Source organism: Octopus bimaculoides, chromosome 4, assembly GCF_046866305.1.
Source record: "Octopus bimaculoides isolate indiv1 chromosome 4, ASM4686630v1, whole genome shotgun sequence".
NCBI lineage: Eukaryota > Metazoa > Mollusca > Cephalopoda > Octopoda > Octopodidae > Octopus > Octopus bimaculoides.
The window spans coordinates 18,793,267-18,807,643 of record NC_142931.1 but is presented as its reverse complement, the minus strand read 5'-3'; the positions used below and the strand labels follow the sequence as shown (position 1 = coordinate 18,807,643).

At 33.8% G+C, this 14,377-nt stretch overlaps 1 protein-coding gene across 50 annotated transcripts in view; it reads right to left on the bottom strand.

Annotated features, from left to right (window-relative positions):
- The window catches only part of LOC106881370 (kinesin-like protein KIF13A), a 692,738-nt gene that overhangs the window by 130,940 nt on the left and 547,421 nt on the right, over positions 1-14,377 (bottom strand). For all 50 annotated transcript variants that reach the window (XM_089350407.1, XM_089350417.1, XM_089350419.1 and 47 more), the window contains 3 exons: positions 9,470-9,579; positions 6,799-6,945; positions 2,439-2,616 (listed from right to left, as the gene is read on the bottom strand). In XM_089350407.1, the coding sequence (XP_089206533.1) occupies positions 2,439-2,616; positions 6,799-6,945; positions 9,470-9,579 (435 nt within the window). The remainder of the gene's footprint in view (positions 1-2,438; positions 2,617-6,798; positions 6,946-9,469; positions 9,580-14,377) is intronic.

The window sequence follows — 14,377 nt, the reverse complement described above, 5'->3', positions numbered from 1 at the left end:
GAATTATTCAAGTGAATGTTTTATTTTAAAATTTAGTTATCCAGTTGGTGTTAAGAATGGGCACTCATTGATTTAGATATAAGTGCATCTGGTTGTTTGATCAACTGAACAATCTACTTATTGAATTAGCATGCAAGGTGGTTGAATATTCCTTAGACACACGGTATGTGATAAGGTTGCACCTTGGGATTACAGATACAATCCATCCGATAGGCTCTGTACAGCTTCTGGTTACCTCATTTTACTCACAATGCCAGGCCAAAGTTAACTCAAGGTTATGGTAAATATACTTGCCACAGATGCTACACAGCAGGATTGAACCTTAGACTTCATGGTTGAAAAGTGAACTTCTCAACCACTCAGTCATGCCATATATATTTCTGTTTAGCAATATTTTCATAAACTATTCTGGCTGGTAATGGGATATGATATCTTAATTTGGAATTTAGCAGCATGTTTATTCTAGAGCCAATTATTAACTGATAGTATTGAAAATGCTCTAATCCTCAAAACCACATCTGATAATATTATTGCAGAGCAGAGACAATTCAAATAGTTTAAGATTAATCAGTGAAAATGGTCTCTACTTGAAAATGAGGTTTGGGTTGGAAGCTTGCAAGTCCCCATAGCAACAACGCCTGTACAGAAACACAGAAGAGTAGTAAATAGCAACATCAAAATTCAGAGTCACATAAGTAAAGCAAGAAAATAAGCAGAAGGTATATTTTGGTATATAATAGGGATGTAAATATATATTGGAAAGGTATCTAATTATTAGGATTTAAATTACATTATATTAATGTGTGGTATCTACATTTCCTTGAGGCTATATAGAAGTAACTAATGGAGCTTATTACAATAAAACAGCTTTAGTAATGTAAACCCCTATGCTGTGTATGAATGCCTGAGTGTCTGTATACACAGGGACACAAACATACATACATGTTATTTCACATTGATCCAGTCCACTCAATCGTAAATGGGTATCCCTGAGACAGAATAATTTTCCGATCACAAACCATGTTAGCCTGCTCACTCAGCCAGCAGGGTGGCACCATTTGAAAGCTAAAACAATGTGAAGTGCATTGTAACCAATGATGTATAATATCTGAGAGTCTGGTCGATAACATCATACCACGATATCTAAAAATATATTGGAGTGTCTCATACGAGCTAGGTGAATACGTTATCTTTTTTGTTCACTAAAACACTAATTTAGATATGAGTTTTGAGAAGAGAAATTTTCTTTTTATGGCTAGACATCCTCATTGTAAAATTGATAATAAGAGACAGTAATAAATTTAATTTTAAATTCAGTTTAACCCTTATTATTTTAAACATCTTGACTACATTTCCTAAATCTTAAAATCTTTTCCCAGCAGAGGTCTAATTTCTATTGAGAAACAAATTATTGAAGTGAAAGTATTTACATATTTAAATAACTGTCATGAATAATAAGACAATTTGTTCAAGAAACCATTTAATAAGTTGAATTACTAGTTCATTGGCACTGATATATTTATCTACTCCGGCAGAATTTTATTATCTTAGTTTAATAATCTTTTGTGAGTGGCCTAGTTGCTCTCTTGTGTTTCACTGGTAACAACAACATCTCTTAATTCCAGTAAAGAATTTAAGCATCATAAAACAATATTGAAACCTCAACTACCACCCACCACTGTTGGAATATGCTGACATTGTGAATGAGTGGTCTCAAGCATTTCAACTAAAAATTAGGCGATATTTATTTGAAATATAGTGATCCATTTTAGATGTTTTATCAATCTCTAGAGTGCGCCATTTTTGTTATTTTTAAGTGCACAACTTGGCAGCAGAGTCATAATAGAGTGAACAATATGTGCAGTGGCATTTACTCCAGTACCTTGTGTTCTGAGTTCAATCCTGCCTTTTTCCTTCCAGGGTCAAAGTACTAGTCTAGGATGGTAAATTGGCAGAAATTGTAAAGCATTGGATGGGATGTCTTGCAGTATTTAGTTTGGTTCTCTAGGTTCAAATTCAGCCATGGCATACTTGGGTGGGGGACTTAATCTGTCACCCAGTTTATCACAACCACCTGGTACCTTTAGAAGAGCCCACTCAATTGTAAGCATTCAGGTAAGGTCTCCAGTTTAAGGATACTTTCCTTCCACTAGTGTTGGAGGCCCTCTAAACAATCCTGGGCCCACATGATTAAAATATCAAAAAAACTTTTTAATCAGATGCTACTAAGTTTTCTAAGAAAAGAAAAATTTTCTTGTCTTGTGCCAAGTATAAAAAATAAATTTCATTAGAATAATGATAAATCTGCTATCCTCTGATTTTTCAGTAATTATTGAATTTAAAAAAAATAAATTTTGAGGAAACACAGAGAAAACCATGAAACACAAATCAGCAAACATTGGAAGACAAAAGAGATAGATGATAAAAGGAAGTGTTACCTTTCTTGTGCCCACTGTTGGTACTTGCGTTGTATACTGCTCTGTGTAGAGTTGCCTGGTGTCATTCGGTTCAGGTCAAATGATGGGAATGGAAATGAAGGTGTACTTGGTGATACTAACTGGCTACGCAGCATTTGCATTTGTCTTTCATACATTTGCTTCTGCCGTTCAAGAGCCTCTGTATGAAAATTAAAGAAACATCACATATTACATCAAGAAAGTGCTAAAGTCAAAAGTCTAAGCAATTTCAGCGAAAGACCAGCGGGGAACATGGTTTTGGCAAGTAGTACAAGATTTACAAACAGGTATAAAAAAAAAAATGAAAGAAAAAAATTGAGAATGGAAATGAAGATGAAATATGATATAGGTTTTTTTTTTTTTCAAAAGACTATTGATAAAGTAGAGTAATTTAGAAATAGCATTAAAAAGTTTATAAACCAATGGTCTGTGGAAACTAGGTAACCCTTTAATGGCATTTACAGGAAGACAAAAAAAAATTAAATGAAAAACTGAGTGGCTGAGTGAACAAAACTGTTGTGTGTTGTGCATATTGATAAAGTTTCTAAGCATGAAAGGGATAAGTAGAGCTTTGAATAAAAGCAATGGAAGTTGTTTTTAATGAATTATTGATTCCCATACAGTCAGCAAGAATCAAACAATTCAGCATAAAGCTTCTAATAACTTATCTATAAAACATCAATAATGAACAATATCTAGAGGAATTGTAATCTAAGAAACATAGAAAGTCCAATATCAAATACGGAAGAGATCTATTGTTTCCGGAGAAACAAATATTGAACTAGCCTTTACTCTGTAAAGCTTGAAAGAGACAAAACAGAGACATTTGACTGCAAACACATCCATAGGTATATCTGTTTACTTATATACTCAATTATATTTAGCTGTCCTAGTTAATCTTCCATAGAAATATGCAAAGAGATAGTTTTCTGGATTTGTACTTCAAAAGAGAACAGTCAATGAGAAGAGAAAAGAAGGGGAAAGAAAAAGAAAAAGAAAAAAAAAACACTGCACTTCCACTGCATTGTTAATTCCTAAGTAAATTTGTCTTTATATTGAAGCACAATGCTTGTGAAGAAATTTCTTTAAAGATGGTAATACAATTTTCTTTGAAAAATAGATAGTTCTGAAGATTTTGAAAAACCGAGAATCAATTTTAATTTCATCTGAAGAGAAGCATAGAACACTAGGTAGGTAGATATATTTAAGGAAACGGAACATTCTGGAGATTCAGCAAACCAAAATTGTAATTAAAGCAGTAATTGAAGAGTATATTTAAAATATACATACACATATACATGCACATATACACACGCACACACACACATATATACACATGCATGCACACACAAAAATATGAATTTAATAACTGCAAGATTAACATGAAATACATTTGTTTATAGATACATGTAATACCAGAATATGTAAAACAAATTTTTTAATAATATTCGGCATGACAAGATTGAGAAAAAATACATTAAAACAATCTTAATTGCTTCCTAAGGAAAAAAACCCCAAAAAACAAAAAGAAAAAAACATGTAAAAAGTATTAACAAAAATTATTATAAAGCTCATTAGATGAAAAAAATCTGTATATACATATATACATCATTATCTCTATGTATAATATATATATATATCTATTATCTATTATATTGTTTATACATGTGAGTGTGTGTGTGCATGTATATATACACACACACATTTATATATATGTGTGTGTGTGTGTGTGTCTATCTATATTAAATATACATATCTCACTATTTCTCTCCTGCTATACACACACATACACACATGTGCATGTGTGAATAATGAATTTGTGTGAGAACCAATATCCTCAGATTCATTCATGTGAAAGTGATAAAATTTCAAAACCATTTTTGTTGTTTCTAAGTAATAGAAATACTAAAAAGTTGGATTTCCAATTCAGCACAGTAGATTTAAATATTGATTTCTGTTGGCAATCATTAGCTACATCTGTCATGTACTTCTCTCTCTAACTGTTTAATCATGCACCAAGTCAATTCTGGTATATTCTAAAGAAATAAAAATTAATAAATGATATTATTATACATTGCAAGTTTGAGATAGAAGACAGAAAGAGGATCACTGATGAAATATGATCCAAAGTATCTACCATTTTGGTGTTTATAATGAATAAGAATATTCACATAAAAATCATTGTGTTCGTTTTCTTTTATGTGCTTTTTCTTTGCTAGCATGGTTTAGATGAATATATTCTTTTCTACTCTAGGTACAAGGCCCGAAATTTTAGGGGAGGGGGCCAGTTGATTAGATTGACTACAGTATGCAACTGGTACTTAATTTATCGACCCTGAAAGGATGAAAGGCAAAGTTGACCTTGGTGGAATTTGAACTCAGAACATAAAGACAGACGAAATACCGCTAAGCATTTCACCTGGCATGCTAATGTTTCTGCCAGCTCGCTGCCTTTCAATTCTTCAATATTCCTTTCTACTCTAGGCACAAGGCCCGCAATTTTGGGGGAGGGGGCCAGTTGATTAGATCGACTCCAGTATGCAACTGGTACTTAATTTATGGACCCTGAAAGGATGAAAGGCAAAGTCGACCTTGGCACAATTTGAACTCAGAACATAAAGACAGACAAAATACCGCTAAGCATTTCACCTGGTGTGCTAACGTTTCTGCCAGCTCGCTGCCTTTAAATATTCTTTTCTACTCTTGGAACAAGGTCCGAAATTTTGGTTAGATGAATATATTGTTGAGGCACTGTTTTACAGTCAGATGCCCTTCCTGTCACTAAATGTTACCTGTTTCTCAAGTAAGGAATCTGGTATTTTGCACAACTTTGAAGGTGTAAAGCCAACAGAGGATCTGTTGACAGGGGCAAATTACAATAATGTCACCACTCGTGATTCTGCAACTTTTGGGGATATGCAAATGTAAACAGACATAGCATATAGTTGCTTGTGTTCACACACACATGCAAACATGTATATTCTGCTGGTGACACATGTAAAGTACTGTGCCAGTGCCACAAGAGAGGAACCCATGCTGGTGACACATTAAAGACACCCAATATACTCTATGAAGTGGATGACATAGAAACCAAGCCAAAACAGACTGGAACTTGGAGCAGCCATTTGGCTTAGTAGTTCCAGTCAAACCATCTAACCCAAACCAGTATGGTAAACAGGCACTAAATGATGATGATGATGATGCTCCTTTCAGTTTCTATTTACCATATCCACCCAAAAGGCTTTCATCAACCTGGAGATATAGCAGAAGACATTTGCCCAAGGTGCTGTGCACTGGTATTGAACCCGGAGCCATGTGGTTGTCAAATGAACTTCTTAAACACACAGCTATGCCTGCATCTTTAGCAGCTGATTAAAAAAAAAATGACTAAGTTTACAATTTTACTGTGAATGTGACTTTGCTTAACCCTTTCGTTACCGTATTTACTTTGAGATATTCTGTGTTTCTTTCAATTAATTTTAAATAAAACAAAGAATTTAGTAAAATAACTTAGTTATCATTCAGCTAGTGTTAGGAACATAAATTGTGACTAAGGTTTGGTGGAAGATTTTAATTCAGAACTTTTGAAAACAAGACATTTGTACTACAGAGCCAGAGGTGGTTTCAGCTGGGTTGGTATCAAAAGGGTTAAAGCAGACAGTCACATATTCTTAACTGATTTTAAACAAAATACTTTTCACTGAAACTGTAATATAACAGCTTATTACTTGTAGTAAGAGAATTTGCACTCATACCAGAAGTGGCAGGAGAAATGGAATACAAACACTTCATAATAATATAAAGTAAATATACATCATACTGATGTAAAGTGAATACAAATATGTTGCAATGCTACAATAAACCCTTTGAAATGCTTACAATATACTTTTTATTTTTGTGAAATATATAGTTACATAAGAGAAGCTTTTGAGAAGGTTTCTGATGGCAGTTTAAAATTCAATGAAAATCTTAATAAGTGATTCAGTAAAAATGATTTTGGTTGAAATAAAATTAGTCTAAATTCTTTTTATCTGTTATTTTCAAATATAATTTATAAAGGTATATGAACACCTTCCTTTAGAATTTTATTTTAAAAGGATAAGCATTATCATTTTCCACTCTTTTCATACAAAGTAGCAACTTAAGCAGTAATACTTCTTTGAAATTCTAAAAATCTTTATAAAACTTTTATATTAGAAGTAATTTTGTTCTCATTTATCAAACATCTTCATGCTGAAAACCAAAGCTGATAATAGTAAGTGAGAAAGAAAATAGGTATGCAACTTTAAAAATTAAAAATAATCAAAAACAAAAAAACTATTACAAAAACAAAATGAATTACCCTGTTTGTCTTCTTCGTATTGTTTTTCAATGGCACAAATAGCTTCTTGGATGGGGTCATTGCTAAGTTCCTTCATCATTAATTCCTGCTGGGCAAAATCGTAGTCAATATGTTGTTCAGGCTCAGAAACTAACGGAGGCAAGGTATCTGTTGAAAAATGGAGGAAAAAACTCAATAAGTGTTCAAAAAGTACAAAAAAAGAAAAAGAAAAAAAAAGAAGTAATCTTTGAATTAAGAGAAAATGAAGTTCTTAAAAGATCTACATTTCTTACAGAATTTACTTTTATGGTTGATAAGAATATAAACTATTTACTTAAAGATTGTTACAACTAGATTTAATATGAAAGGATTACGGTAAGTTTCAATGCTAAGTTTTAGAGTATGAATATCGATCTAGCTATAAACTATATTGGGATTCAACTAATTGATATGAACCACATGTTCAAAATTTAAGTATATCAGAAATATACTTGAAAGGCATGAAAGAGTTAAACGTGAAAATTCTAAAAACATTTACATTATAGGTCATTTAACACCTGAATTATAAACTATGTAACTCTCTCTCTCTCTCTCTCTCTCTCTCTCTCTCTCTCTCTCTCTCTCTCTCTCTCTCTCAGGAGACGGATTTGATAATGTCAAATACAGATTTAACTAAAATGTCTACTCAACCTGAGCAAATATTAGATCTTATCAATTCAACCAGCCATATAATCTGGAAATATCAAAATTTGCTTTTGTCGATATTGTTGCATCTACATTGTGCCTACTGTGTGTGTGTCAGCGTGTATGTGTATGCACATGTTTGTTTGTGTGTATGTATTGTGTGTGTGTGTGTTTGTATATATTGTGTGTGTGTGCGCGTAAAATATGAAAAATACGTTAGCACTAGTAAACTTTTGGAAATGGTAAAAAAACAAACATTACAGGGGCTGCTAGTAACCTTCTTTATGGGGAAGCCAAGAAATAGAGAAATTAGGGGTTGTGTTTCTGCGAAAAGTTAAATCCCTAACAAATATGCTATAAATGATATAATGTCAAAGGGTAATATTATTTTGTGTGATTAAACATCATTAACTTGAAATGTAATATCACAAGAGTAATGAACACCAAAAAGTATTCCCTTACTGTTTACAGAAGGTTTTGCTCCAAATGAGGATCATGTCCGAGAATAAAAGTAAGCTGTTGTAAGTTTTCCACTCTTCAACATCTGAGATATTTCTCTTTATTTCTTTAATTCTACAGACTCAAGGTGGAGTATGGGGTTTCAGAGAGGGGTCAGAGTAAGAAACAAGTAAATAAAACTTGCAATAAAGTTTCATTTAAGACTTTTTTTGAACATACACACACACACACACACACAGAGTGTTGTTTTTGTTATTGAAATTCAAACTAAAAGTCTCATGACTGTAGTTTCACACCACTGTGATCTTCAGGTGAAACTGTTACAACTCAGTAATGGTGGTTGGTGTGTGAGTGTGTGTGTATCTGTGCTAGTGTTTGTCCAATGTTTTTTTTTTGTTTTTGCATTGGTTGTAAGCATGGTGTTTGTATTTCTTTCAATTGTAGGTGTGTGTCTGTGTTATAAATTTGTTTATGGTTCATTTGTGAGTTGTTGGTGGGTGTTATATATATGTTACACACATATATTTTTTTTTCTAGATATAAAGCTATATATATCAGGATTCTACTAATTGATACGAATCACATGTTCAAAATTTAAGTATACTACAAATATACTTAACATGCATAAAAACAGTTAGAAGTTTTTACATTATAGGCCATTTAACAGCAGAATTTTACTATGCAAACCTCTCAGGAGATGGATTTGATATATATATATATATATATATATATATATATATATATATATATGTGCTACATACTAACTTTTCTAATTTTCTTTTTTTTTTGCAAATAAAAATAGAAACAATACATATAATAATTTGCAAGAGGTTTTCTTTGTTTTACATCCATTTTTGCATGAGTTGGATGAGTATATTATTTGAGGCATTGTTTTACAGCAGGATGGCTTTCACGATGCTAACCTTTCCCTGCTTTTAAAGTAAGGGAATGCATATAGCATATGTATGTAAAGGCACAAAGTGCCCAGATGATTTGCTGACAGGAGAAACTGACCACTGCACATTTGTGCATACAGTTGCAGATATAAACACCCATGCATATATCAAATAAATACAGAATTAGGTTATAAAATAATATTTTACCCTTTAACATTCAGATTTCTCCATCAAATGTAATACTTATTAACATTGTTTTGAATTAATCAGGCATTACCTTGTTGCTCTGAGATTTTGATGATGTGATTGCTTACTTTTAGAATAACATTGTAGGGTAGGTGTGAAAGGCCTGATCTAACTGATTTGAACATAAATCAGGTAGAATATTTTGGCTGGATATGGCCAGTTTAAATGCTAAAGGGTTAAGGAATATTTTAGACAGTTTTGATATATTTGGAGCAAACTAGGATTTATTGTTGTTTGACGTCATTGCGAAGTTCAGATCAGTTCTAAGCTCTGCAGCATGAAACAGATGTGAAATTAGTCTCTCCCTGGATAGGCTGCTGGTTTTTCATAAGGTTTACACACAAATATAGAAACAACCAACAACAACTATACATAATATCCGATGTAGAAAACATTTTCAAGCTTACTGTTGGGTCTTGGTAGATTTATCCGGAAAAAATGGTTATTCCCCCAAAGAATTCGGTCGCCATTTCTGACTTTGGTTTTCTGATGTATCACAGAGCCATTGACACAGGTTCTACAATAATAGGACAAAATAATAATAATAATAATAATAATAATAATAATAATAATAATAAAATACAAATATGTTATCAAATTTTAAAACAATTACTTTGTAAATGATTTCTTTTTAACAAATCAGTAATAATATGCGATTGAAAAGAAATGAAAAGATGCCATACAAGTTCAATTAATTAGTTACCCAATAGCTGATAGTCAAATCAAAGCATTATAAGTCTTCTCCTAGTGAATTTACTTAAGAAATATTGAATTTAATAAATATAAAAAAGAAGATAGAAATGAATAATAAGAATTTTGCTATATTTTTCATTTTTTTTTGGCATGTATCATTTTCTTTAACAAAGTTAAAGAAATTACACATTAAATTTACTTGAGAGCTGAGCTTTGCAAGACTGACATCTTTGCTCTTTGTATATAATCTCTCAAACTTTTGCTTTTCAACTAGTGTTCTATCAGTTTTGTTGATTCTACAATTGAATAATCAACTTTATCAATTTGAAATTGGAATGCATTCAAGAGAGGGAGGAGACAAACCAACATAATTATTGAGATCATTTTTAGAAGACTTAGAACAACAAACGTTCCATTCACACTGTAATTTTTATCTTTTCTTGTAATGGAATCTTTTATCTTTTACTTGTTTCAGTCATTCGACTGTGGCCATACTGGGGCACTGCCTTGAAAAATTTTTAGTCAAATGAACTGACTCCAACATTTATTTTTATTTTAAGGTTGGTACTTATTTTATCATTCTGTTTTGCTGAACCCCTAAGTTACAGGGATGTAAACACGCCGACACCAGTAGCAGGGGACAAAGACACACACATATACACATATGTTGGGTTTCATTCAGTTTCTGTCTACGAAATAATCCACTTATAAGGCTATGGTTGGCCTGAGGCTATTTGACGAAGGTGCCATGCAGTGGGACTGAACTTGGAACCATGTGCTTGAGAAGCAAACTTCTTACCACACAGCCACAACCAAATTACAAAAGATGAAAGCTCATAGAAACTAGTTCAAGTTACACATGGACAAATATCGATTATTTTATTTTTGTTTTACACCCAAGATTACATGTCATAAGCAGTTCACAAGAAATTCTGGTATTTAGTATTTCAGAATGGATAAGGCAGGCAATAGGTACATACAAATACACATGTACAAGCCTGTAGTTTCATGCATGAATTATACGGCTTTATAAGATGTTATAGAAAATGAGCTATGAAATTCAAAAGCATAGACAGCTTTTCTGTAAGAAAGAAAAAAAAAAAAAAAAGAAAAATGAAAGAACACAAATTGCCTTGCACCAAAGAAAACCCAAATGTCATGTGAAAGTGAAGAAAATAAGAGAATCTTATTTGCTCAGGCAAGACACGTCATTCTCCCAACCTTAGAAGAATGCCAACTTGAAAAACTGATTGCTAAATGCAATCCATCTGGAAAAACATTCACTTCAATAACAGTCACTATTTGATTGCATAGAAATATCCAGACTGTACTAAAGATGGAAAATTCAGTGTGAAAATATTGTCAAAATTTTAATGAAGATTATGATCTGTAAAATCTAAAAATAATGCTGTCTTCGTCTGTCTCCAAGACAAATGAAGACAGCATTATTTTTGTGAGTTGAAATTTGGAATTGAATTTTTTTATTATGGGCACAGGTGTGGCTGTGTGGTTAAGAAGTTTACCTTCCAACTATATAGCTTAGGGTTCTGTTCCACTGTGTGGTACCTTGATTCCTCTACCATAGCCTTGTTAGTGGATGCAGCAGATGGAAATTGAACAAAAACCCATTGTGTGTGTGTGTTTGTGTCTCCTTGTCTTGATGTCACATGAGAGTTGTGAGTGTCTCTGTCATATAAGTAATCCTATTCAATTCCATTATTCTGCATAAATATGTCAGCTCATGAGGAAATATTACCTTGGGAACAACTGTAGGAAACTGTTTGGAAGCCTGCCATTTATATTTAATTTTCTTCGTTTTAAAATCCATTTTGCTATGGATTTGGATGGAGATGAATTTAGGGAATGATTTTACAGCTTGATACTCTTCCTACTGCCAATCCTTACTTGTTTTTCTAGTAAGGGACATCTTTATTCCACAAGTCTTTGAAAATGTAGAGTGACCAGTCATAATGTCAACATCAGAACCACTTCACTCGAATGATGATGAATACAGAATCTATAAACATCGATGGACATCCCATCATCATCATCATCATCATCATTTAATGTCTATTTTCCATACTGGCATGGGTTGGATAGTCTGATAGGAGATAGCTAGCTGGAGGGCTGCCTAGGCTCCGATTGTTTGTTTTGGTAAGGGTTCATGCAGTTTCCTCTTATGACATTAAATCATCCAAGTCCATAGCAGAAGAAATGTTGTGCAGTAATATTGAATTTGAGACTATGTAGTTGTGAAGTGAACTTTTTAACCACAGCAATGTCTACAGTTACACACACACAAACACACTATTTATATCTTGTATGTGTATATTAGAGAAAACTGTGAACGTTGGTGAACAAAGCCTATTGTTATGCACAACCCTTCCTTGTCATCCCGACAGTCAGAAATGCAATGGAACAGTGATGAGTCTCTCAGAAACCTGTACTCAACTGCACTATGCTATTATTCACAAATTTAGGGGGGGGGGGAAATAACACACATTAACTCCATAACATCAGTTGATGTAAATTTACGTGCGTCCGCCATGTATTCACTTTGAATCAGATGACGAAAATACATGCAGCTCTATCTGCTGTGGTTTTGTACCTTTTTATGTACCAGTTGATATAAATATCTGCTATCACTTATGAAATCGATAATAAAGGCCGCTGTGTAAATTTCAAGGTATCTGATAGGTTTGTTAGACTCTTCATGTAAATATTTCCAACTCAGTTCGAGACTTCATCACCATAATAGTATAAAAACATGTAGGAATTTGATAGGAAGTCATAGTGGAAAAGGTAGTGTAACCACCATTTGCACTATGACTTCCAATCAAATTCGTACACGTTCAGTGAATTCTTCTAGTCCTTCACGGAATTTACAGTTGAATCCAGCTACACCAGTTTCATTGAATTTACAGAACTCATAGTGATGACAGTTTACATAAACAAACAGTGCATCCTTTAAAGCGATTGATGTAAATATATGCCGAGCCATAGTCGTGTGCCAATTGCTGATCTCGGCTGAGATGATTACCATCAATACAACCTAATTGCCTGATAAAAAAAACCATTGTCCTGGGGTTAAACACTGAAGTTAGTGATAATTCAGAACTATGTAATGGTCACAGCTGGAATGTCTTTTAGTTTAAGTATGCTATCCAAGGATGGGGAGGCGCAATGGCCCAGTGGTTAGGGCAGCGGACTCGCAGTCATAGGATCGCGGTTTCGATTCCCAGACCGGGCGTTGTGAGTGTTTATTGAGCGAAAACACCTAAAATTCCACGAGGCTCTGGCAGGGGATGGTGGCGAACCCTGCTGTACTCTTTCACCACAATTTTCTTTCACTCTTACTTCCTGTTTCTGTTGTGCCTGTAATTCAAAGGGTCAGCCTTGTCATTCTGTGTCACGCTGAATATCCCCGAGAACTACGTTAAGGGTACACGTGTCTGTGGAGTGCTCAGCCACTTGCACATTAATTTCACGAGCAGGCTGTTCCGCTGATCGGATCAACTGGAACCCTCGACGTCGTAAGCGACAGAGTGCCAACAACAACAAGCTATCCAGGGATTAGGAGGGAGGAACTGAACAACAGCACACTTCTCATCTTGTTCTTGGGTGCCTTTAGCAGAGTTCACACTGTGGCAAGCATTATGATTAACCTACTGATGCCACCCCACATCCACATTGTTGAGACAGATAATTCAGGATGGATATCACCTTCATGCAATCTCATCTGTCTAGTAGTGTGGCTTACAAAAGTCATGACTGCTACAGCATTTCCTCTTCTGACTCATTCATAACAGAATAAAAAAAAAAGTGCAAAAATACAAGAAATAACATTCCAAACAAAGAAATTCCAATAGTTATTTTAACATTGAAGTAGGCAGTAACAATAAACATCTTACTAAATGTATTACAGTGTATGTCTTGTGTTTTTATGCCACAACATTTATGTTCAAATTACATTAGAATAAGCATTACTTTTCATTCCTTCAAGGCCAACAAAATATTTGCCAGTAATAAACTGGCATTGGTTTAACCAACTCTAACAACAGCCAGCTATAACAAAAACTGGACTTGAACCTAGTCAAGAGAAATCAATACTTATTGACAGATATAACACTGAAGTAGTCGCATGGTATGAACATATGTATGTATGTAGTGCATGATTGGGCATATGGGTGAGCAGACAACGATATAATGTATGTGTGGAAATATGTGTGTGCAGATACATATGGTCTATGCATGGCCATATGTGTGAGTAGACACATCATCTAAGCTTGGGCATGTGTGCGGGAGTACATGTGATTGAAATCTAGAAGCGGGGAAAAAAGTTTGAATTTATAATCAGACATTATTTCAAGATATGAATTTTAGTGTCAACAGGTGACTGTGAAAGATAGGTGATGTTCCATTAATTGAACATTACTGCAGTTTTTCCAAGCATCCATTATTTTGGGAATATCATTTTCCGCACAGGCAGGAGACGAAGAATGAAAACTATGGTAGAGGGAGCAGGAGCAGAAACAGAGACAGAAGGTGGAAACAGGATATGATTCTGTTATAATCAATGATTTTTAATAGAGGGTGGCAGGAGGTGAAGCAAACTAGTTGCA